The 24,030-nt window shown below is 38.0% G+C and overlaps 1 protein-coding gene across 2 annotated transcripts in view; it reads left to right on the top strand.

The window, feature by feature from the left end:
* Nucleotides 1–24,030, top strand: part of BANK1 (B cell scaffold protein with ankyrin repeats 1) — a 163,718-nt gene that overhangs the window by 46,798 nt on the left and 92,890 nt on the right. For both annotated transcript variants that reach the window (XM_069783759.1, XM_069783748.1), the window contains exons 4-7: nt 4,118–4,266; nt 5,425–5,563; nt 7,585–7,727; nt 15,535–15,655. In XM_069783759.1, the coding sequence (XP_069639860.1) occupies nt 4,118–4,266; nt 5,425–5,563; nt 7,585–7,727; nt 15,535–15,655 (552 nt within the window). The remainder of the gene's footprint in view (nt 1–4,117; nt 4,267–5,424; nt 5,564–7,584; nt 7,728–15,534; nt 15,656–24,030) is intronic.

The raw sequence follows: 24,030 nt of genomic DNA, 5'->3' as shown, positions 1-24,030 counted from the left end.
TCCTATCTTCAGCCACCTGACAGAAGAGACCAACACCCACCTCACTACAACCCCCTTTCAGGTAGTTGTAGAGAGCGATAAGGTCTCCCCTCAGCCTCCTCTTTTCTAGACTAAACAGCCCCAGTTCCCTCAGCCGCTCCTCATAAGACTTGTGCTTCAGGCCCCTCACCAACTCGGTTGCCCTCCTCTGAACACGCTCCAGCAACTCAATATCTTTCCTGTAGTGAGGGGCCTAAAACTGAACACAGTACTCGAGGTGCAGCCTCACCAGTGCCCAGTACAGGGGAACAATCACCTCCCTGCTCCTGCTGGCCACACTATTTCTGATACAGGCCAGGATGCTATTGGCCTTCTTGGCCACCTGGGCACACTGCTGGCTCATATTCAGCCGGCTGTCAACCAGCACCCCCAGGTCTTTCTCTGCTGGACAGCTTTCCAGCCACTCTTCCCCAAGCCTGTAGCACTGCACGGGGTTGCTGTGACTGAAGTGCAGGACCCAGCACTCGGCCTTGTTGAACTTCATACAATTGGCCTCAGCCCATCGATCCAGCCTGTCCAGATCTCTTTGTAGAGCCTCCCTACCCTCAAGCAGATCGACCCTGCCTCCCAACTTGGTGTCGTCTGCAAACTTGCTGAGGGTGCACTCGATCCCCTCATCCAAATCATCAATAAAGATATTAAACAGAACAGGGCTCAACACCGAGCCCTGGGGAACACCACTTGTGACCTGCCACCAACTGGATTTCACCCCATTCACCACAACCCTCTGGGCTCATCCAGCCAGCCAGTTTTTCACCCAGTGAAGAGTGCACCCATCCAGGCCACAAGATGCCAGTTTCTCAAGGAGTATGCCATGAGAGACAGTGTCAAAGGCCTTGCTGAAGTCGAGGTAGATGACATCCACAGCCTTTCCCTCATCCACTAGGTGGGTCACCTGGTCGTAGAAGGAGATCAGGTTGGTCAAGCAGGACCTGCCTTTCGTAAACCCATGCTGACAGGGCCTCATCCCCTTCTTATCCTGGACTTGCCACGTGAGTGCTCTCAAGACAAACCGCTCCGTAATCTTCCCCGGTACCGAGGTCAGCCTAACAGGCCTGTAGTTCCCCAGATCCTCCCTCCGACCTTTCTTATAAATGGGAGTCACACTGGCAAGCCTCCAGTCCTCTGGGACCTCCCCTGTTGACCAGGATCACTGATAGATGATGGAGAGTGTCTTGGCAAGGACCTCTGCCAGTTCCCTCAGTACTCTTGGATGGATCCCATCAGGTCCCATAGATTTGTGAGTGTCCAGATGGCGTAGCAGGTCCCTAACTATTTCCTCCTGGATTAAGGGGGGTATGTTCTGCTCTTCATCCTTACCTTCCAGCTCAGGGGGTGGAGTACCCTGAGGATGACTGGACTCACTGTTAAAGACTGAGGCAAAGAAGGCATTAAGTACCTCGGCCTTTTCCTCATCACTGGTTGCTACGTTCCCTTCTGTATCCATTAAAGGAAAGATATTCTCCTTGGGATTCTTTTTACTGTTAACATATTTGTAAAAACCTCATTCTCTTAAATATCCAAGTCTTTGATGTAAAAGCCACATTTCTTAATAATTTGTCTAAACTCTAGGGCTGTGCAATCCCAATACTGACTGGGTTGAAGTCCTGATATTGTAGCTATATGTCACTAGGCATAATAAAAATATTAAAATGCAGTTAATGTGTGAGGAAACATTATCCTGATTTAAACCAACTTGTCAGCACTGGCATTAACCTTCTCAGTAGGTGAGTTATTGTGGACGTTAAAAGGTGGAAGTAACTACTGTCATCTTCAATAAGTAGAGTGCAGACTGTAGAAATAAAGCTGTCATGAACTTCACTTAGATTAGAATGCATCCACATGATCCTTGAAGAACGATCGCTGACAGAAAGCTCACATCCGAGAATCCAGTGCTTACCAGATTTGTTATTCAGTCCTTTCATTTTGTCATCTGATAATGGAACGTTTCTTGTCTTTGCAAGTCTTTCTTGCCTAAAGTGGCAGAAAAAATTTCAGAAGCAGCAAGCGACTCATATGAGTTGTCTTCTGAAGTAAATTCTATGCACTTAAGATTTATGAGTGACTTAAAATATGAACACATAATATTCCCCAAGTACGTGCTGTGGGCATACAGTATCCTAACTGTTTTCCTCAGCAAGGGTTCAGGCCTTCCTTCTTCTGAAGTGTGGAGCTAAATAAAGTCTAGACTTCAGAGTGATAATCAGAGAAATTAATGTACTTACTTTTTGAGCTGGAATAGTTAAACTGCATTGAACTGTGGGCGGATTCTCATTCAGAATCAAAATAGCCTTTGTCCAGTGTAGCCTATTTAACTTTCAGAATAAATTAAAGCAAATGGAATTAAAAGTACTTCAATTCAGCAAAGTATGTCTACACATAGGTTCAGTGTAATTTTACCAATCTACACTAAATTCACAGCTTAAATTCAGAATTACTTTGCCTTAAAAGCATGAGAATATAAGCAGGAGTAGGCTGGGAAGATTTTACTAGTTGGTGATGCACAATGAACCTGCCTTTTATTTCTGTCTTTTCCTGAGATCTCTCTAACAATCGAAGCACATCTCTGGAAAAAAAAAATTCTACATCAGACATAACATACCCATGTTTCTGCAATACATTCCCAGGCATAACTTCACTTGGCAGGCACATTTATTACAGAAGTTTATTAAATCTATGTTTTCTTAAGCAAAGCAAGGTTGGTAAGGAAAGGGAACGTTCTGTATCAGACAAACTGGTACATATGTGGAAAATAAAGGCAAGCAAGAAGTGAGAAAACTTAATTGTGAATTACCAACACTGACGCTGAATGGAAAGAGATCTGTGCCACTTAGGAGCACTGTGTGGTTTGTGTACCTCAGTCACTTTGGCACTTCTGGAAAAAAACTCAAAATGGCTGTGGTACTTGTTTGAGCAAAGCCAAATTGCTAGTGTTCTGTATTCTGCCCATCACTAATTTATGTTAATATTCTACATCCATTTAAGAGGAAAAGATGTGCCTGAGAAGTTATTTGTGTCCTTGAATGTAATTGACTGTGAATGTTCCATAATTTACAGTAATACAAGATACTGTTGAGTCTCTCAGGATATTTTCTCACCAGCCAGTCAAGATTTTTTAACTCTGAGCTGCTTGGAATGATATCATTAATCTAACTAGGTGACTGCAATATGCTGGGTAATCCTGCGTGATGAAGAGCTGCTGCAGTCCTTTGAGATGGGTGGCAAGAGCATTTTGTACAGGGTAATAGAGTGTCTGGAAAGGAGTAGTAATGATACAGCTGAGAAGTAGCAGGTGTGAAGAATAGCTTTTCTAAAACACAGGCTTAGTCAGAGCTCTGCAGATGCAGTTGTCAGTTCTTTTATATTTCCTCATTAAAATTCTGTGATTTGGTGAAAGAGTCACTATTGCTCTTGGGCCTTTACCGGTACAGCAAAACAGAAAAGAAACTGGTTGCACGCTATCTGTATGACTGGCATAGCATTTCCAAACCCAGAATATCCTACACAAAAAATGTATGCCTTCAGTCCATCATTTTGTCCATGAAGGAAGGCAAAGACCATGGAGTCTGTGTCAAGGAAATCTGTGTCTACTGTCATGGTTACCTGGTCACAGGTATCTGCACTCACATAAATCCTTCCTGTAGACAGGTAGGCTGATGTTGTAAACATGTAGCATGTCCTTGTTTACATATAGGGGAAGAAAGAGTGGTAAAAATCCCAGTTTATCCTGGTATACGAGTTTGTTCTTCTGAGACTACAAAACTGGCTCATCTCTGTGACCTCATTGGTCACAACCATTTTGGTCTAAATGCCATGTCCCTTTTGACTTTAGTAAGATGAAGCATAGAAGAAAAGCCTGTTCATGTAAATAAAGGCTGCAGGATCAGAACTTCAGAGGCAAGCTCTTTATCAAAGGGGGAAACCTCACCACATTGACATGAAAAGGAATTTTGCCAGACTTTCATGCGGCACCCTTAACGTGACTCCAAATGCCATATGAGTAATATGTTGGAAACCACATCATTGCCATGTTTTGTTGATCTGGGATTATTAACCATGTCCACATTATTTATTTCAGATCACCAGACTAGCTCTGATGTTAACTTGTCAGATGTCAGGGGAGCATCAGAAAAAATGGACCTCAGTTTTAAAACAGAGGTACTTTGTGAAACATCAGAAACTAACGAGCAGTCGATATTGGTGCTTCCAGGAAGAATACCATGCGAGGTAAGGTTTTTCGATGCTAAAATCTTTGGGATAACAGTCAGTGTTCTTCTCCTCTTCCTACCTCATTCATACAACAGTTTTGAGAACAAATAGCAGATAGGGGGCCAAAATGAGAGTGCACTGAGACTCCAGTGAGATTTGTTTTGCCTTTGTGTCATATCCACACTGCAGCCAAAAGATTTCCAAATAAAATAGTTTTGAGACAGCCTCTGAGGGATTTTCTCTCTTAGAATTATTTGGCAGCTTGGGTAGAGATATTACTGTCATGTGGGCCTTGTAGTTTAGAGGGAGCATGTAGTCAGGCGCTTCTTGAGAGATACAGAGTGTCTCTTGGCAAGAATCCATGATGGGTATATGGGTACATGCATTTGTGCCCATACCACGAGTTACACAACAAGCGCTTGTGTGAGCATATACCTTGTCTGATTTTAAATTAAATCAGAAATATTTGTATATACATATCTGCATGCATATCCGATGGACACAAATGTTCATATGTGTGTGTTTTTAATCAGAGTTGCTGTGAGAAAATATGTGAAAATGTAAACAGAGGAAGTGCAATGTCTGGCACTGCATTCCTTTCTGTAAGTGAGTGGCCACGGTCAGATATGGAGGCGGTGTACATGGAATATCATGTATTTTGCTTGCTATCTGTCTTTCAAAGATGACTTACATTATTTCATTGTTGAGATCAGTACAGTTCTAAGCCAGTAACATTCCCTCTGGTTCAGGAGGCAGTAGAGGGGTATTGTCTCACATTACCTGCGGCTTCTGTCTTACTTTATTGCCAGTTCACTGTAAGAGTTTAAGTGAGTCTAAAGTATTTTAGGTTCTTCTTATTAGGCTGAATGTCATTCTTCTAGACTATAAAGTAGAATGGTCTTAGAAAATATAACAATTCACCTACATATGCATTTAAAATACTGTTTTAAAATATTGTTAGGTAAGCTGAATTTAAAATACTACCTTAATTGTATCATTTATGTCAGTAAAATACTAAAGGATAACACTGAGATAGCATCATGGTTTGGTATTATGATTTTTTTGTATCAAGCTGTTGGTAAAGGAACTTTCTTTCCAACTTATGGTTTCATTTGCATTTTACACTCTCAGTATAATTTTCTGAAGGACTAATGGGAATTTATTTTAATTTTATAGAACCCTGGTGAAATATTCATTTTGTTGAAAGATGAAATAGATGATGAAACTTTAGAAATTGAATTCATAGCAGATAATCAACGAATTAGGACACAGCCAGCCTCTTGGAATAAGAAGGTCAAGTATATGAAAGCATTAGGTAAGAAAAACATTCTTTACCTTTAAGTAAACAGAAAATTTTCGACTCCCTTCACTTTTTCTGATAAGTAGTTTCACTTCCCACTATATTGTAGGTGTTTCCTATACATGGGTTTTGCACACAGAACATTAATAATGCAGAGAAGCAAGGCCTTATGATTTATGGGAAACTAGGTTCTATTAGATTGTTTTTGTGTGGTTAAATGGCAGGTGGCAGTCTTAAAATGTCATTGATTAGTCACAGATTAACATTCTTCAAAATCACTGCCATAAACCACAAAGCTAATATTAATTTCTTATTCCTCTATTACTAAAATGTTTCATTTTATATTTAACACAGTAAATTTGGTTATACTCCTCTCTATAATTCTTACTGACACAGGAAATAATTTCTTTTCTTTGTTCATGTCCATGCCATTTCTCTGTATCACTCAGCTCTGCTGGTTTCTGATGTTTTTTACAACCGCTCCATCCTTAACTAGTTGCCAACAGTTTCAACTGTATAACAACAGTTTCTCTTAGGAAATCTGTGCAGATTCAAGGGCCACACCTATCCCCACTCACTTGATGTGAGTTAAGAATTAAAAAATTTCTCACCTAAGTGTTCAGAGTGTAGCTTGCTACTGCACTCATGCTTTGAATTCCCAAAGGAACTTACATAATATCTTATTCTAAAATCATTGCAATACAACATTAGATAGGAAGAAATATATGTATATAGGCTACACTATTCAACAGTGCCTTCTTGGAGCTATGTTTGGGTAATTTTGTGGCCTGCTTTTCATCCTGAACACTGTCGTGAGACGATGGCCACATACGGCCTGAGAGTTCTTTATCACTGTGGTGGTACGGAGAGGTTGTTTGTAGACACCTGTTTGGGAAGTGCATCACCAACAGGAAACTTTCATCTCTAACTGGATTTCAGAGAAGGAAAGCTGAAATCCTCCATCACAGATCTTAAAAGATTCTTCCAGAATTATTCTGTAAGAACATTGTTGATCACAGGAAGGTTTCTATAGATGATGAAGAAATAAAATATGAACAGTAAATGAAACATTATGAAAAATTTGGCAGAGCTGCAGCCCAAGTTTAATTTTGTTTCTTATATCATTTGTATTTAAGGCTTCTCTCTGTAGGCTTTTTTCTGTTTTAAAATCTGGAAAAGTTGGAAGTTTGGGAGTACCGTTTTTTAATAAGGGTCCAGCTGATCTGACCTTATAAGAATTTTTTTTTTTTTTTTTTAAAGCATTGGGCCAGTTTCCATTTAAGTGATTTAAGGTGATGTTCTATTCATTTAGTTTCTTTGGCCCTATTACTCTTCTCCATTTTCAGGGTTGCCCATTTTTATCACTCTTTTGTGGGTAGAGTTAGAATTTTAAGAATACCGTGCTAGTGCTGGTATGGTACAGCAGGATGCCTGCCACAATGAACACTAATGAATTATAAAATGTGCTCATAAAGAGGGCTCATGCTGCATACGCAGAGCAAGTCACACTTAAGTAACAGACTGTACAAATGCCTCTTTCCTTTGCTTTTACTAGGTAAACAACTGGAATGGAAGTAATTATACTGCAATTTCTGCAGCCTGGTTCAAATCCAAATTTGAGAATCTTGCCTGCAATTAAGAAAAATGTTTCAAAAGATGAATAGCAATTCCACTATTTGTAATAAATGAACTTTTCCTTAATTTGTAGGCATAAGGGAGCTGATTATAGGTCATCAGTCTATCAAAGGGAAGTTGGAAATTTGAAGCATACTGTTTTCATCTCCTTTCTAACATGAAGCAGTACAATAGCTTTGTTTTATACAGATTTACAGATACATATTTTCTTTTGTCAGCTTTTTAATGTTAGTCTGAAAGACCTGGATAAAATACACTGAATCATCTGTGAAATGTAAATCCAGTTCATTGACTCTATGCATTTTCTGTGATACTTTCCTGTTCTTTTACTCATTCCCCAAGACCTCTGGTCTGGGACTGTACAATATTTTCAGCTGCTGTTCTGATTTGTGTTTTATAAGATTTTCCTGCTGGCCCTGTATATGTAAATGTCTACTGTGGGGGAGTCATTAAGACCACAGCGCAGATTGAGTACTATACTGCACTAGAGGAAATTGAGCACATTTTTAAGAAAGTGGCTGACCCAATAGCTTTCACTTGTCAGGTAAGTTGACTTCTGCATTTTTAATTAAAAAAAAGTAGAATATAAGTGGCTATATGAGCTAAGAGATAATACACAAACTTTTGATTACACACTAATGAGTAATGGCTCAATAATAGGTTCAGGCTTCAAGATGTTGAGTTGTAAGCAAGTCAGGCGAGTGAAAACTAATTGTCTCTCTTTTTTTTGTTTTTGTTTAGAGAGTGATATAAATATTCTTTGTGCTGTATATGCCCAATGAAAAACATCCTGTGTTACAGAGGATGAAAATAATAAACAGTGGCAATGTCCCTCTCCATTTAAAGTGTTCTTTTTAGTATGTTCTAAAACCAATAGAAGCAAGTAATCTTAAATCACATTGTATTTGGAGGATTATTATTCATTCACCAGCAAACAGGGTTTTTCTGGCATAGCTTGTATGGAAGACAGTAGGTTGCTATTCCTATAGAGTCCATTTACAGCTGCTGAATTATCATTCATGTGGTTTGCTGGTTGCCATGCAGATTCTTTGCATATATTTAGAAGAATTCAGGTTTTGAGCTGGTTTTTAAATCAGCACAGCAGGCTGCAGTGCTCTGCAGCATGTCCTTTGCCAATGGCACATACAAAATAATAAGAAAAGAAAGCATCTATTAAGAAAGGATGGAATCTCAAGTACAATTTTTTGAATGGTGGGTAGCCCAAGCAGACTTGTCATGATGTCTGTATTGTAATTGCAAAGCCAGAACAAAAATAATAGTCTGTGTTTCCAGTGCAGACAGTCTCATTTTCCTGTGACAAATCTACCTTATCTACAACCTAAGGCATTACACTCATAATGAAAGGATTAATAAAAAATGATGTATTGCATTATTAGTGCTCTATTAAGGATGGGGGTAGATTCCTTCCAAGTACAAGTCACTTCTGTTCTAAGACAGGCTGTTGCACAAGAAAAATAGTGCAACTCTAAGTACAAGTGCATTCTTAAAATCATTACAGTATCCATCATTCTTTAGCCTGTATTTTGAAGGACATCAAAGCTTCTAATAGGTTTGATTTAAAACTTTATGCATAAGAAGTGTGTCATAATTATTGAAATAATTATAATTAACATGGTAACCTAGATATCTACAACACACCTGGTATTTCCACTGGAGAATTATTTGTGTTATTCAGGAGTTTGACCCTTCCTTTAACCAGTGTAACTGATATTTACTAAGACACATGCAATTCAATTTATATTCAAATGCAAAAAAAATTTTGTGCAGAACAGTAGTGCACACCAGGAAATACAGCTGAAGTGTATGACTATCATCAGGTGTGTGTAACAATTTCCTCACCTTTACTCATCTGGATAATAAGCAAGCGTTTAAATGAGGAGACACTGTTTGCCTGCTCTTAATTTTATTGTTTTGGCAACTGAAAAATTAGTGCAGAGAAATTTTTTATAATCTGGTAGGTTTTAGAGTCCACACAATATCATAGCTGCTCTGTGGGAAAGTATATTAATTCTTTTGTAAGTGTACATATGTGTTGGAAGATTTGTCATCATATTTAATGATACCAGCTGGACCACAGAGTGAGATACACTGACTAGCTAGGTAGCTAAACTATTTCCACAAAGTTTTAAAATACTTTAAGGTCTCATGTAAACCTGATTTAATGGCAATAAGATACATCATAAAGATGCAATTTACAGAACATGATTTAACTTAATCTTTAAAAATATGTCCACACAAGGAAAAACAGAACAAACTTGATACTAATTAGAATCCCCATCAAGTAGCAGGAGTAGTAGTAACTTTTATTTAACCAGGATAATTAAAACCTTTGAGACTATCAGCTTATTTGCAAAAGTATCCTGGGGCAACAGTGGTTTCTCTGCGCAAAGAAACAATCAAACACAATGGAAAACAAAATTAAAATAAAATAGAAAAGCTTACAATAATTATTGATCAAAGCAGTATCACTCTGTGGTTCAAAGAAAAGTTAAGATTTTCACAAATGCTTGCAATCTGAGAAGTATCTCTGTATTAAAATTCTGTGATGAAAGCAAATTGCTGCAGTAATGCATGCCAAAGACACAGTGCTTTGGTAAAATGCTTTCATTGTATTGTATATTGAGTTGCCAACCCTTCTAGCTGCTTCAAGATGCTATAGTCCTTAAGATTATTGTCCCCTTCTCCACTTTGTCCCCCAGTAAAGCCTAACAGATAAACAAAACTCCACAAATAGGCTTACAGCTATCCATGCCTTTTACTGATGCCCAGGTTAGTTCATGTATCTTAGTGGGAGACCAACAAAGTATGGTACTCCTGCACTTATGAATTCCTCTTTTTAGAGAGGAATTAAAACTAACACTAGCCATATTTTAGATTAAATGTATTCTAAGATTTTTACAAATCATTTTTTTGGATTAAATTATTTGCCACACCTGATGGATTGTAATTTTCTATGTTCCATATTTGCCTGAATTTAAAAAGCATTTACCAACATTATCAAGACATTTTAAACAACCAAGTAAATATTTAAAATTTAAGGAAATAACCAGTAAAAAATGAAATAAGTTTCTTGCATAAGTTTTGAAAGAAAAAATCTGTGATTTCATAGTAAAGTAGGAAGAGTTGGGGTCATAGTAATTGAATCATAATGCTGAATGAACTTGCTCTCAGAATATATGAGGATGGACGTTGGCTAAAGGCCATAAATTTTTTTGTTCTCTCACTTTCATATAATTCTACATTAAAGAAACTCTCTAAGGGAGTTTGTGTTCTTACAGTAACCTGGTGTACAGACTGATTTTAAGGTTCTTATAATTCATAATTAAACTTTTTCTTTTTTTTTTTACTTTTCATCAACTTCTCGTTTCAACATTCTGCTGGATTTACGTGCTATATTTATTTTTCTCTCAGACTTTCTACCAAATGCAACTATTGATTCAATTATTTACTGTTAGGGTTTCCTGGTACAGATTTCTTAGTTTTTCAAAAAAAATTGAAACTAAGGTCATATCCTTATTACTGAAATTGATAGGTTCATGTTAGTTTGAGTCACTTAGAATACCTAGAGAGATTCAGGAAGTCTTTATGACAAACTTTGGTTGAATAATACTCCTGTTATTCTGAGAGACTTGGTATCTTAAATGATGTTTTTATCATAGTTATCAAAGAGGATTCCAGTTACAGTGTATATTGAAAAAGAAGAATGAAAATAAACTGCAGCCTTTTCTATGAAAACTTATAAGAAATAGCTATATGACATATGTGGTGATATTATGTATGCGCCTTTACCTGATCCCAGAGATACTTCCTTTGAAACTGTTCTTAATATTTCAATCTTCTAAACCATGTCAGCAGCTGTTATCTTAAAATGTTTGTTTCTTTTCCTCTAAGTATTAAATCTCTGCATATTCTATCACTGGCTAAAGCTGTCAGAAATACCTAAGTGATGTTTAAGCCTAGCCCATTGTCTCTGGCAGAAGTAACCTAGATATTGAAGTGCATATGAAGTAGTGTCTGATACGTAAGAACTACTGCAGAAGTTCATCTTTATGTAAATGTGACCTTGTTAGTACTGCTAAAGCCAGTGAGAAATATGTTAATTTACTGGCTGTGTTTCAGTGACACACATTTTCAGGGCTTTGTTAGCAGTTATTAAAGAATGTAGATCATCTCATTCACAAAAGTAGCAAAATAACGTGCTTGGTCATCTCCTTTTTCAAGGATATTTTTGGAAGCCCAGGTGTGATGGTCAACACTTGGGGCTTCTCTGTTGTTCACAGCTGTGTCCTGTTGCTCTGAAAAGGGGGTGAGGGAAGTGAGGTAGTGCCTACACCTGGGAAGGTGGTACTGGGCAAGGACAGGCTGGTGGTGATGAGCTCTGGGGCAGGTAGTAGCACTTGCAGAAGGACCAAGATGGAAGAGTGGACTAGAGAGCAGCTGGCTATGCTTCAGACAGCATGGAAAGAATTTCCTACAAACTCACTAGCTTGATTCCGAGTGGCTCCTGGAAAGAAGAGCTTGCCTGCAAGGACACAGCAAGAAAGTAATGCTTTTACTTCTTTTCTGTCATGTTTTAAATCTTTACTCAGATAAAGTGTGGGCTTTCTTGAATTCCTGACTGGCTCACTGTTCCCTTGTAGTGTGCCTAACTTTAAATACAGTTTTAATTCTGTTGGCTTTGGTGAAGCTTCAGCATGAACTTTAGGCATGTAGCGTTGTTGGGATTTCTTGGAAAGATTTCATGGGCCTGTGGAGACCAGGGTAGGTGTTGTGGTTTAACCCCAGCCAGCAACTAAGCCCCGCAACAGCCACTTGCTCACTCCGTCCTGGTGGGATGGGGGAGAGAATCAGAAGGGTAAAAGTGAGAAAACTCATGCATTGAGATAAAGACAGTTGAATAGGTAAAGCAAAAGCTGTGCACGCAAGCAAAGAAAAACAAGGAATTCATTCACCACTTCCCATCGGCAGGCAGGTGTTCAGCCATCTCCAGGAAAGCAGGGCTCCATCACGCGGAACGGTTACTTGGGAAGACAAACGCCATCGCTTCGAACATCCCCCCCTTCCTCCTTCCCCCAGCTTTATCTGCTGAGGACAATGTCATATGGTCTGGGATATCCCTTGGGTCAGTTGGGGTCAGCTGTCCCAGCTGTGTCCCCCCCCAACTCCTTGTGCCCCCCCAGCCTCCTCGCTGGTGGGGTGGGTTGAGAGGCAGAAAAGGCCTTGGCTCTGTGTAAGCCCTGCTCAGCAGTAACTAAAACATCCCTGTGTTATCAGCAGTTTCCAGCACAAATCCAAATCATAGCCCCATACTAGCTACTATGAAGAACTTTATCCCAGCCCAAACCAGCATGGTAGGGTACGTTAAAATATGTAAATGCAGCATACTTAGAGTCTGTAAGTGCTCTGGAGCAGGACTGGGCAATAAAGTAAAAGTTTCTAAACTGAATTCCTTCTTGGGGGAGGTGACCTTTATGGTGGTATGGAGCTGGATAGTGCAGAGTGGTCCTATTGCTAGTTCTGTTTCACTGTTATTTCTGCTGTTATCTTCACATAAGTACTGAAACAGGCCCCCCTGTATGTGGGATAAAAGACATTAATATAGAATTATATTTTTTTTAATAACTAAACTAGGTTTTCCTATTGTGTCTTTGTTGTAGTGTAGCAGAACAAAGCTACTCGTTATGGTTTAGTTAACAAGGTAGCTTGTTAAATCATTGCTTGAGCCTTCAGATTTTAAATCTCTGGAATAAGAGAGAAAAATTGAGGTGGAAAACTTGAAACAAATTGCACTGATATCTCTGTATAAGAAGTGTATTGTGCCTGACTTGGAAATGATAGAAATGGATAGGCTGGTCATCAGAAGGCAGGCCTGTTAAAAGCATGAGAAATTTAGCTCTAATTTAATCTGTTCCCTTTGGGAGATCAGACAGTCTAATTTCTGCCTGTAAAAACTGAACTAGCTTGACGTGGTTAAGCCATGCAACTGTTTATGGCCTTGACAATTTTGCTGCAAGTTCCTGAAGTTGCTTGCTTTTCTCATTTCAAGAACTTGCTCCATCTCAGATTGTGAAACCTTGTTTTCTGACTGTGAAACATTGTTTTATCCCATGTAAATTTTGTTGTCTGAGTGCAAAGTAAGAGCTATAGGCCCTTAAGGTACTCTTCCCCCAGACTTCTGCCTGAATAAAGGGTAGAAAGAAGGGTTCCTGCCACAATCCATATTAAAAAACAGAGGAGCTTTGTAGGCAAGTTTACCCTGACTGCTTGCTGAAAAGAGACTGTGGGGTGTTTATTTGGCTTTGATATACAAGACAGCCTGAAATGAATTCTGTCTGAAATTGCTTATTGGGCATTTCAGGACTGATGATAAAAGGCAGGTTGTGTTGGGGTGGTTTTTGTTTGTTTGTTCATTTTCTTTTGAACAGAGAGGGCTAGATAGGTAGCAAAATGTGTAAGGGGTGTCCCTGCCATTTTAAATGGAAATTAAAAATATTACTTCAGGTTTAGTTTGTCTAGAAGCCCACCTATATGTTCATTCTCTATATAGTGGAATTTCTGCTATACAGTCACTTCAGTGAATACCGGTGGCTTTGACCCTCTTCATGGCACAGTATCTGCATATACACTCATCTGAGCTAGTTCCTGTGTTGTTATTTATTTTTGTTCTACTCTAGACTGAACTCTATTAAGGTTGTATCAATGATGATACAATATCTAAGATGACCTTCTTGGAATAAGAGAGAATAGTGTGGTTTCCTAACTGAATTTTAATATTATTCCTCTTAATAATTTTTAAACAGAATGTGGTTATTCATGTTAAGGGTGAGGGGGTGATAGATATTTGGGAGATTTTGCATGTCCTTTCTCAATTCACACTGTAAGTCTGGTACTCAAGTTACCTCTTTATTCTAGAACAAGCCTTAAAGATTTTTTTTTCTAGGCAGAGTCTTTTTTTTTTTTTTTTTTTAATGCTTATTGCTTTGTTTATTGTGGGCTAAGTTATGTATTCATAATTATTGAATAACAAATACAGAGAATGTAATGTGATGGTACAGAAGGGGTGAATTATGGAAAGAAATAGGTCACAAGTTACTAAATATAGTGGAGTTTATGTATTATAATCAAAATTGGAGAGGCCAGTATTAATCGTGGGAAAAATAAACAGTCATATTTTATTATTTGTAGCTGCCTACCTGCACAAACTTGTCTTCTAATTCTGGGTAGGACTCAGATGAAATTTGTATCATGCCTGTGTACTCAACATTTTCTCATCATATCACACTTATTTTCTTACTCACTTTTAACAGCCTCAGGAATTAAACTTCATGTTTCATCAGTAGATCCCTCTGTCCTTTTCTCCTCAGCTTGTCAGTCACAGAGTTTCTTTTTAAGTTTATATGCTAAGCGTGTCTGTAGATATTCCCTGTTAATGAGCCCAGAATTGTCTTGACCAGAAACAGTTTGGCTATGGGAAGGCAAACTTTAACACAGGGCTGCTGACAGAGTAAACCAACTCCTCCTGAGCACTTCTCTGCTGCGGCTGAGCTCCTTCTGGTGCAGCACAGACTGGACTAGTGCCGTAGTACTTGGTGTAAAACATCCTTACTGTTCAAATCTTTGTAGTCATGCTTCTCTTGTCACACCAAGCAAAGAAACAATTATGGTTACCTTGAGAGTTGTTAGGAATAGATCTTGGCCTTCTGTCCAGAAAGAGGCAATCAAAAAAAGATCTCATAGCAGTCAGTGAGGATTTCCCTTGTCTAAAGACTATGTATTTAGTAGGAAGCTAATCTAACTGGTTGCTATCAGTTTCTTAATCTGTCAGCAATGTTATGCCTTTGCTGATGGAACTGAAGCTGTCTTCCACCTAGCAAAATACGTGAACTTAATGTAAAGGGTTTGGGTAACAGAGAGCTGCTGTAGTCTTTAAACTCATCCTGAATTACTGCTGTAGTAAGACCTTGGATTTATTGGCACCTTGCATCTGTCAGAACAGTTCCTGGTTATTACACTGCATTGTAGCTAAATTGAGAGTTGATAAACACAAATCTTCTTGCCCTCACCCTTCATCCAGAAGTTTTTAGTCATGGCTGAACTTCCTAAGTTATAAAACCTGGTTTTCTTCAATTGGATCATGTTAGCATGATCCTTCTATATTAAAATATCTCTTCTGTAGCTTTCAAAAACTGTGCTGCTCTTACTAAGAGTGAGTTTGTAGTAATACAGTTCTGAGTGATTTGATTCACCACCACTCTGAGGATAAAGTTAAAAATACATATGCAACAAATGCCCTAATGTTTTTTTTCTAATTTTTTTTTTCTTTTAAACAGGCTTTTAAATTTTCTTCTGTAGAGAAGCTGGACAATGTTCTGACTTCGTTATTGAAAAGCAAAATATCTGCTTATGAATTCAGCCCATTCCAAAGTGAAGAAGAGCACCATCAACAAACTAGTGAGTCACTTCTTGTATGCATTTATTCTTATTACTGATGCTATGGTTATTACTTATAAATGTTAATAAGACAATCTTTAAGTATTTAAAGCCACTAGTGAAATGGAGGAATCCACAATAAAGACAACCAGGAAAAATGGGAAAAAGAATTCTGTAAATCATTACCTTGTGACTCAGTACTATGTATTTATACTTGTCTGGATGTTTGATCAGCTTTGGATTAACTGCAAATTGACAGCTTTACAGCTGAGCAAATTTATACTTACAGAGAAAACAGGCAATAAAAGACATGAGGAGATGCCTGTACATTATATATTTTTTACTAATTGCTCTTTCACAATACAATTTAAACTTCACTTTCTCAAATTTTGGTGCTATAAAAAGAAAATCAGAAAGATTTCTCTATCTCAAGAGAATGGATGGCTTTTGAACTTAGAACAGCACTAAACTTCTCCATTCGCTTTAGTACCTATGCACTTAATAGTTTCCAGTACTTCTGGCTGAAAGATAATTATATTCTTTTTAATTAATAAAAAAAAAGGCATCGTAGTGAGTTAAAATAGGGTGTGTTTCTAAAGTAGACACACTATATGCATAGTTCAGTAGTATATCAACAGAAGCTGCTGTTTAGTAGCAAATGGAGTGTCCAGGTTGAATTCATTAACCACTTATTAAGGATTCAAACTGGTTTGTAATAAACCAAAAGTGTGATTATTTAGCTTGTGTTTTGAAAGCATCATTATGATGTTACTTCAGATGTGTGCTAGACTTCAGCTTTTCTAAGAAACTCTTGGGGAAAACCAAAAGCCAAGAAAATGTGTTTCGCTTCTGAAATACATAAAATACATAAAATCGAGTTGTTGCCTGACTCCTGTTTTGTGTACCTGGACTGTGGTTTTGAGAGAAAATAAGCTCACTATAATCAAGTACAACATAATACTTACTTCTCATGACCAAATATAACAAGTTTTGAAGGTAGCTCTACTGTGATTGCTATCATGCTTCCTTTCCTTTTCCGTAAGGTTTCTTTGATGATGGAATTCACCCCTCTGTACTAGATAAACATGATTCCACTTGTATTCTAAAAATGAGCTTAAACCTGAGTCTAGGTTAGTGGAAGCAAACAAGTAGGGTGTTAAGTGAGGCACCTGTCCTTGACATTTTCCTGTGCAAGACTGCAGAATAGAGGTGTACAGGACATATTAAAGAGTCATTCCCAATGTGAAATGTTAGTTCTGATGAACAAAAGATTTTTTGCTTCTCTAGTAACCAGTTAGATCTGGGCACATTTTCGAATATTGAGAATAATGCTTACCAACCTGCAATCCCTTCCCAAAAGGCATGTGTGGTTCAAGAGCAAGTTGACTGCTTGTGAGCTTGAGCCAAGTAGTGACCTTCTTAAAATGAACTGGTTTGATGTACAGCATAACAAGAAAGTACAAAGTTAGATGCCTAGATTTTTCATGAAAGAAAGATGTGGTTGCAGAGCTGGAAGTACTCAGCATGTGGGAGGCCTATGCTCTGATCCCCCTTCTGCCTGAAAAGTATGTAAACCCATGTCTTTGACTCACTATAAGAGCATATGAAACAAACATTAGACATATCAGGTCTAACAGAGGACTAGCATCTCCTTGTTCAGCCATTTTTATAGCATTTTATTCCAGGCACCATTTCTTCTTCCGAAGACAAAATGTCAAAGAATGAAAACTAATTAAATACTTTTGGGAAGGAAATGAAGCTGTCGGAAGAAAAGCTCTTTAGCACTGAGATGAGTTATTCTTGTATCTCTGAACAGGCAGATGAATCAGCCCTAATTTCATGATTCCTGTATGTGCTGCCTTTCCCTAGTGGTCAAAATAGGCTAACTTATGCCAGAAATCTAGTTGTGTGTTTCCAGGGTGAATACAGACACTTTGCACTGAGACATACTTGGTTGAAATAGAGGCATGTCAATAAGTCAGAATACAGATATACTTTTAACTTCTTGGTGACTACCTGTATGTGATTCTATAGGATTCCTGCCCACTTCCAAACTTTGCTTCAAAGCTATTGAACTCAATAAAGCCTCTGATTAGTCTTGGTATCAAATGCTTAGTTCATAAAGCTTTGAATATGTGATTTTCCTCCAAAAGCAGGAGTGAGGTTTTCGTGCATCCGGCATCTAGTGGACTGTCCTTAATCTTCTGGCTTTCCAGTCTGGGTGTAATAGCTCTAGCTTAATAATAATACCTTTACCCAAAGGTAGATGCACTCCTTGGAAGCTAATGCTTTGAAAGTAAAGATGCACTCCTTTCAACCTAAACACTAAAAAAAGTTTAAATCTTTTTAAACCTTATCCATTGGAGACTGTTTCATTACTCCAGTCATTGGCATGACTACAGGAGGTCAATCTTGCAGCATGAGGCATAGCCAAGAGAAACCTTTCTCTGTGTGGTTTTACCTTGGTGCTTTTTTTAAACTTCATAGCTAGCACATCAGGGTACAGCTGATAAATTGCTGTACTTGAGAGTTCCCAATAAGAACTCAAAATGAACAAATAATGAAGAACTCATGATTAACTTTATTGGATAACTAATGAATTGTATGGTTTGACTTCTCACAAAGTGTACAGCTGTGTGATTAAAAACTTAGAAATGTAAAACTAAGTATAAAGTCTAATAGGAAAAATGCACGTGATGTAATCAAATAAAAATGCAATGTGATGCTTGCCTATATTAACAATGGTTTAGATCAAGACATCACCAGATGCGTGATGCTTATGTAATTTTTCAAGAGCCGTTCCCTTCTGCGGAATGGCCATTTAACAATTTTTTAGTATGATGAATGCAGTACTTGCAAGAGGTCGGTGTCTAGGCTGGCAAAGTCAAGATAGATGGCAAAGGTGCAAAAGGTCAACTCTGATACCATCGTACTTTCAATGCATCTATTACAAATGTCTGAATAACACTCTCAGCTAGCACTTCTTTGTTTGGTTCACTCTTCAATGTGTAGTTTAAGATTGCCTAATTTAAGGCAACCTTATAATCATCTATTTTGTACGCAGAATCTCCATCAGAAATGCAGTTTCATCATTCTAGGTGATGAGAATGAAAGTATGTACATGATATTACTATAGCTCTCACTGTGTGTTTCCTATCATGTACATACGTGATCAAATTTATAGCATTTTTTCTTGCAAAACCTGAGGCTGTTTACTTGTCTTTCAGTTTCCATTTATTCAAATTAAGTTTGAGACTTTGAGCACTTGATGACAGGCCTTATGTGTAGTTCCTTGTTTAATATGATCTTTTCTGAATGACTGATCTGTTATACACAGTCTATTATATCAGTATAACCAGGTCTCATAAATGACATTTGATTAGCTGTCTCTATACTAACATATGTATATGCAAGTATGCCTATAAGATGTGCTTAGGGTAAAATCATCCATTGTTATTTCCCTGGGGTAGACTCAACTAGAATATTTTCAGTATTCCTGTTTCTTTTAAATACTAATAAAAAAAGCAAGATGTCCTGATGAACTTCCTATGTTACCATAATATCTAACAGAACAACTTTACCTGCTTAGGATAGGTATATCACTGGATATAATGATTTCTGATAATGGATTTTTTTTCAAAAGATGCCATGGATCACAAATATATGATCTGGAAATTTGAATCTCTTGCCATCTAAGCAAGGAGAATTGTTTGAACAGCACATCAGACTTTGAGAAGTTCCTTGCAGTATGAAAACCTTGGGCTATAGCCTTGCAAGCACTTCAACATGTATGTAATATTCTTTCTCTATGGGATCTCGCTTGTTGGTCTACATGCAGGAAGAAGATTACATCTCTGCCTAAGTGGAGGCAATGATAACACTGTATCTTTACTTGTTATTTGACCTCCTTCTAAATTTGTCAGTATTATTCAAAAGAAATTGTTTTATAAAAGGCAGCAACTGGAAATAGTAAAAATAGCAATAGAAAAAAATAGAGAATTTTTTATGAACTATAGTTTCCAATGATAGCCATTGGAATGTATTTTGCCATGCATAAGATGAGTTTCAGTTGCTTGCTTTTGATGAAGTATCCTATTGTATTAGTTACTGTAGTAACCAAAAAGTAAATCAGGAGTCTCTACCAGCAAAATAGTGTTGGAATTGCTGTATATGTAAAAGCTTGTCAGAAATAAAGTGCACACTTCAGACCTGAACGGTGCCTTTTTTTAACTGCTCTTTTTGTTGTTGTATGATACATTTTATGTAGTTCTAAAGAAGATAAAAGTATCTGAACGGTGTCAAAATATATTTAGGGTTATATATGGATATTACCTACTAGCAGTACAGAAGAATTAAGATAAAGACTTTTATTCAGCTTATCAAGGGGAAGAATGTTTTAGTAATGAGTGATATTTAAAAAGATTATCCTGCAGTCTCTGAATGGGAATACTGGAAGCCCAATCAGATGAGAAAGCTGAATGCAGACTGAATAGAAGCCACTGGAAAAACACTGTGTTTAACAACAGCATTAACTGAAAGAGCCAAGGCATGTCTGGGATTTTTAGTGGTGGTGTCCTCCATCCCTTGTGGAAACATGTAACTAAAGCTGGGGGTACTGTCCTGAATATTGTACATTCTGTACCAAACTGGTTTCAGGGTACCTTGTATGTATATTATTCCTTTATATTCTGGTAATAGAATCCAGTCAAAACATACTAACAAATCCAGACTCTTACTTAAAAACTTTTCTTGAGCTTGGGAAGCTCTGATTTTGTTCTTGAATCCTCAGGTTTGGGAATCCTTGGTGCATTGATTCCTGTCCAAGAGATGGCGATTTACTTGAGGAAAACCTGTTTCTTTTTCCACTATTAATGAATTTTCCTTTTTTTACAAGTTATCTGTTACTATTTCTCTGATTAAACTCAAACACTGAAGCTTATGAGAAGTCCTGAATTTACTCTTTTTGTAGAAAGTACTGCTTTTTGTCCGCTAACAGTGCTAGCAACATGACAAGTCCTATCCCGATTTCTGTAATTCTTTCTTTCAAGCTGAAACATCTATCCCAAAAGAAGAAACAGAGTCTGGGTTCTCCACTGCTAGTGAAACAATGGGAGAAGAGATAGACTGGGAGGAGAAGAAACAGATGGGGATTTAAGTATTTCTTTGGTTTAATTGATATTGACACTGTAGAAGTCATTTTAAGTGTCTATTTAAATTGCTAAAAAAAGTAATGTCATGTATCAATAATTTGGGAAACGAAAGATGTCTTACAAGATCTAGAGAAATATCACTGTAGGCTGTTCTGTTTGCTTACTGCAGTTTTATGAAAATTCCTGCAGGCTAAGACAGTGCTACAATACAGTAATACTAGATTTTATGCTCTGTTTTATAGCTGAGGTGTTCCAGAATGCTCTGCAGAGAAGAGTAGAGAAGGGATTATGACAGGACAAAACATACAAAACAGCAATTCCCTCTTAACCTTGTGTATGTCAAGCTTTAATTGAAAGCAAGCATTGGCCTCAAAGTTAGTTGAAAGTTGAAGAAGCCATCTCAATGCACTTAAAAATATGTCTCTTGGGCACTTTCTCTTTAATATTTCCTTTCTGCTTATGATCACCAGCTAACTAGTTCTTAGTGTAGGTGTCAAACAGCGGCAGCTTTTTTCTGTTAAAATTCTTCATTAAAGGACTGCTACTGAGTAAAAGCTGTTCAATTCTAGTTACCCTAATAAATACTACTTTTGTTCAGTTCTGTATATTTAGCTGAAATGTATCAGTTGTTCCAGTTTCGCAGCTGATGAAAGTTCCAGCAATTTTCCCCAATTCAGTGTGACAAACTTCCAAGTTCAAGAATAGTATTTTCTGCCTGAAGCAATTGTGCTTTCAAATAATTACAGTCTCTTCCTACTGTATATAATACAAAACTTCAGTTAAAGCAGTTAAACACAGTATGGTGGAAATTTCTTGACAGTAGAATATCTAATTTGTCTTAAGAGCTCACTGAATTTTGTGAATTGGCAATTAAGTGAACAATTTAATTAAAAAAAAAAAACAACCAAAACCCAAACACAAACAGATCTTGCAGTGGGTTATTCTTACTTGGTTATTTTGACAATGGTACCCTTAGTTGTCATTCACTTTTGCTATAGAACCTGGAGGAAAGAGGTAACTTTTATTCACCTTTATCAGGTGACTTGGGAAGGATTTAAACAGCTAGTGGTGCCACTTTTCAGAATGAGGGCAAAAAGAAAGACCAGTAGGCTTCAATCATCTCTTTTAAGGTCATTAACCTTCCTCTATTTTTTAATTAGTTAAATATGTATTTAGGGGAGGAATTTCTGAGAGGTCAAGTCGAACAATATCATCTTCCCCTCACTGCATGGGTGGCAAAGCCATTAGCTTATACAGAGTAGAGAATGACTACTGGTACCACAGCTGCATACAGAAATGGGCATTGAAATGTTACTGAGGTTGCTGAAGGAACAGCAGCCATCTGAGCTCTTGGTATAGCATTTGCCAAGAGAGTGATTGTACCAAGGTGTCCTCAAGTAGTGCAGTAGTTCAGAGTTTTCTATCAGCAAGATTTGGAATGTTTGGCCCTTGAAAATTGCATCCTACTTTGTGTAAGTGCAGGGGCTTGCCAGTTGTGTTGCCTGAAACGACTTTGCAAATCAGAGTGTTAAAAGCTGTCTTAAATTGGTGGAGCTCAGTATGGTCATCTGATGGTCCTCACAATAACTTTTTGCCTTGTGTCACAACTTGATGGTACCAGGCTTCTGTTTCATGGACAGAAGAAATTAAATCCGTCCCTTTGAACCACTCAATAAAGCCTTTGCATGCATCTGCTCTAATGGGCAACCGATCCTGCATGACACTGAAACAAGATGTGGAGGTCCTCCCTTTCTGAGAGTAAGGCTGGTGGTGCTGTAGTGACTGAAGATGACATGAGGTTAGTGCATGCAGATTGAGGGCTTGCTTATTTTCTGTTATCAACATACCACCGTATATCAATACCTGGAAAAGATGTAGTTATGAGGCATTTAGTGCATGGAGGGGCAAGGTGACAAGTCAGGGGGCTCCTAATCCCGGCTGGTGATCTACATAACTAAAGGAAAAACAGTGCACATCTGTCCTTCTTGAACCTGAAGGCACTCTTATGGTCCAAAAGTGTTGTGATAATTAAATGAAATAGAATTTCAAAGCCCAGGACCGATAGACAAAACCACATACCTGCTTTCCCCACAAGTTTCTGGTGTTTGTGTGACTCCCTCCCTCCACGCCACGTGGTATATATGAACCATCTGTGGGAGTAGCTGGTACAGTTTGATGTCTGAAACTGTTCATGGCTGACTGGAATGCAGAAACAGCAGTCGTGGCTGTAAGCTTTATCGTCCTACATTGTTTGTTGCTGAATCTCTAACTGCAGCAGCAACTGGATCACTCTCATGCCTAGCATTAATTCCTCAAGGGAAAAGGAAAGGAAGTCTGAACAGAGCTTTCTCTGCTTCTAATCCCAATCTTACCCAGCCTAGGCTGGAGATGGAACATTATTGTGGCCAAAAGAAAGCAGTTGAAGTCCAAAGTAAGGTACTGGGAAGAGTATGATGTGGTTCAGCAGTGTTTGGATTCCTTAAAGGAAGAGTCTCCCCAGGTGGTCTCTTGAGTTAGAAGCCTGTATTTCTTGTCAACACAGAAGAGTTTTCGGTTGTTCATTTGGGACAAGGGACACCTGGCTGAGGAGAGCACGATGGTGAGTTTTGTTAGCTGAGATCGCCAGCTTAGGGTGGTAGGAATTGTGTGACAGGAGCCAGCTATTTTCAGACAGCTCTTCTCTCTTAATGCATCTGTAGAAGCCACGTGTGTGCTCATCTGATGTACGTTTTTTCTAGAAAGCGTCCGTGTAACCACCCTACTGTATGAGGCCTGTGTAGTTCAGATTTCTTTGCACAGGAGAATAGGTCTTTGGGTTCTGATTATTTTGAGCAGAGTAGAAGCACCAAGAAGTTCAGTAATGTCTGAATGGAAGGACTTGAAACTTTTCAGTGTGGCTGTATATTGTGTTTTATGATCATGTCCACTACTATGTATTGTGTTGCATGGCCTAGCAAAAATCCAGTGTTTTGTCAATACTGTATTTTGCTAAATCTTTGCTGGGAAGAAGAGTGCATTCATACAGTTATGTTACTAAAAAGGAACTGTTTTTAATTTCATGGCTAAATAAATCCGGTCATAGAGAGCGCAAACTACATGTTTAGCAATACAAAATATTTCAGGCAGCCAATTTTACTCTGTTTTACTTGTAATAACAGTATACCAATAATGGTATAAATGTGATGATTTTTTTTTCCCCCGAGAGCGTTCAATTCCTGTTAAAATTGCCATTATGCCATCATTTTT

Source organism: Haliaeetus albicilla, chromosome 1 (assembly GCF_947461875.1).
Source record: "Haliaeetus albicilla chromosome 1, bHalAlb1.1, whole genome shotgun sequence".
NCBI lineage: Eukaryota > Metazoa > Chordata > Aves > Accipitriformes > Accipitridae > Haliaeetus > Haliaeetus albicilla.
Note: the sequence above shows the minus strand (reverse complement) of the source record. Positions and strands in the feature narration are given on the sequence as shown.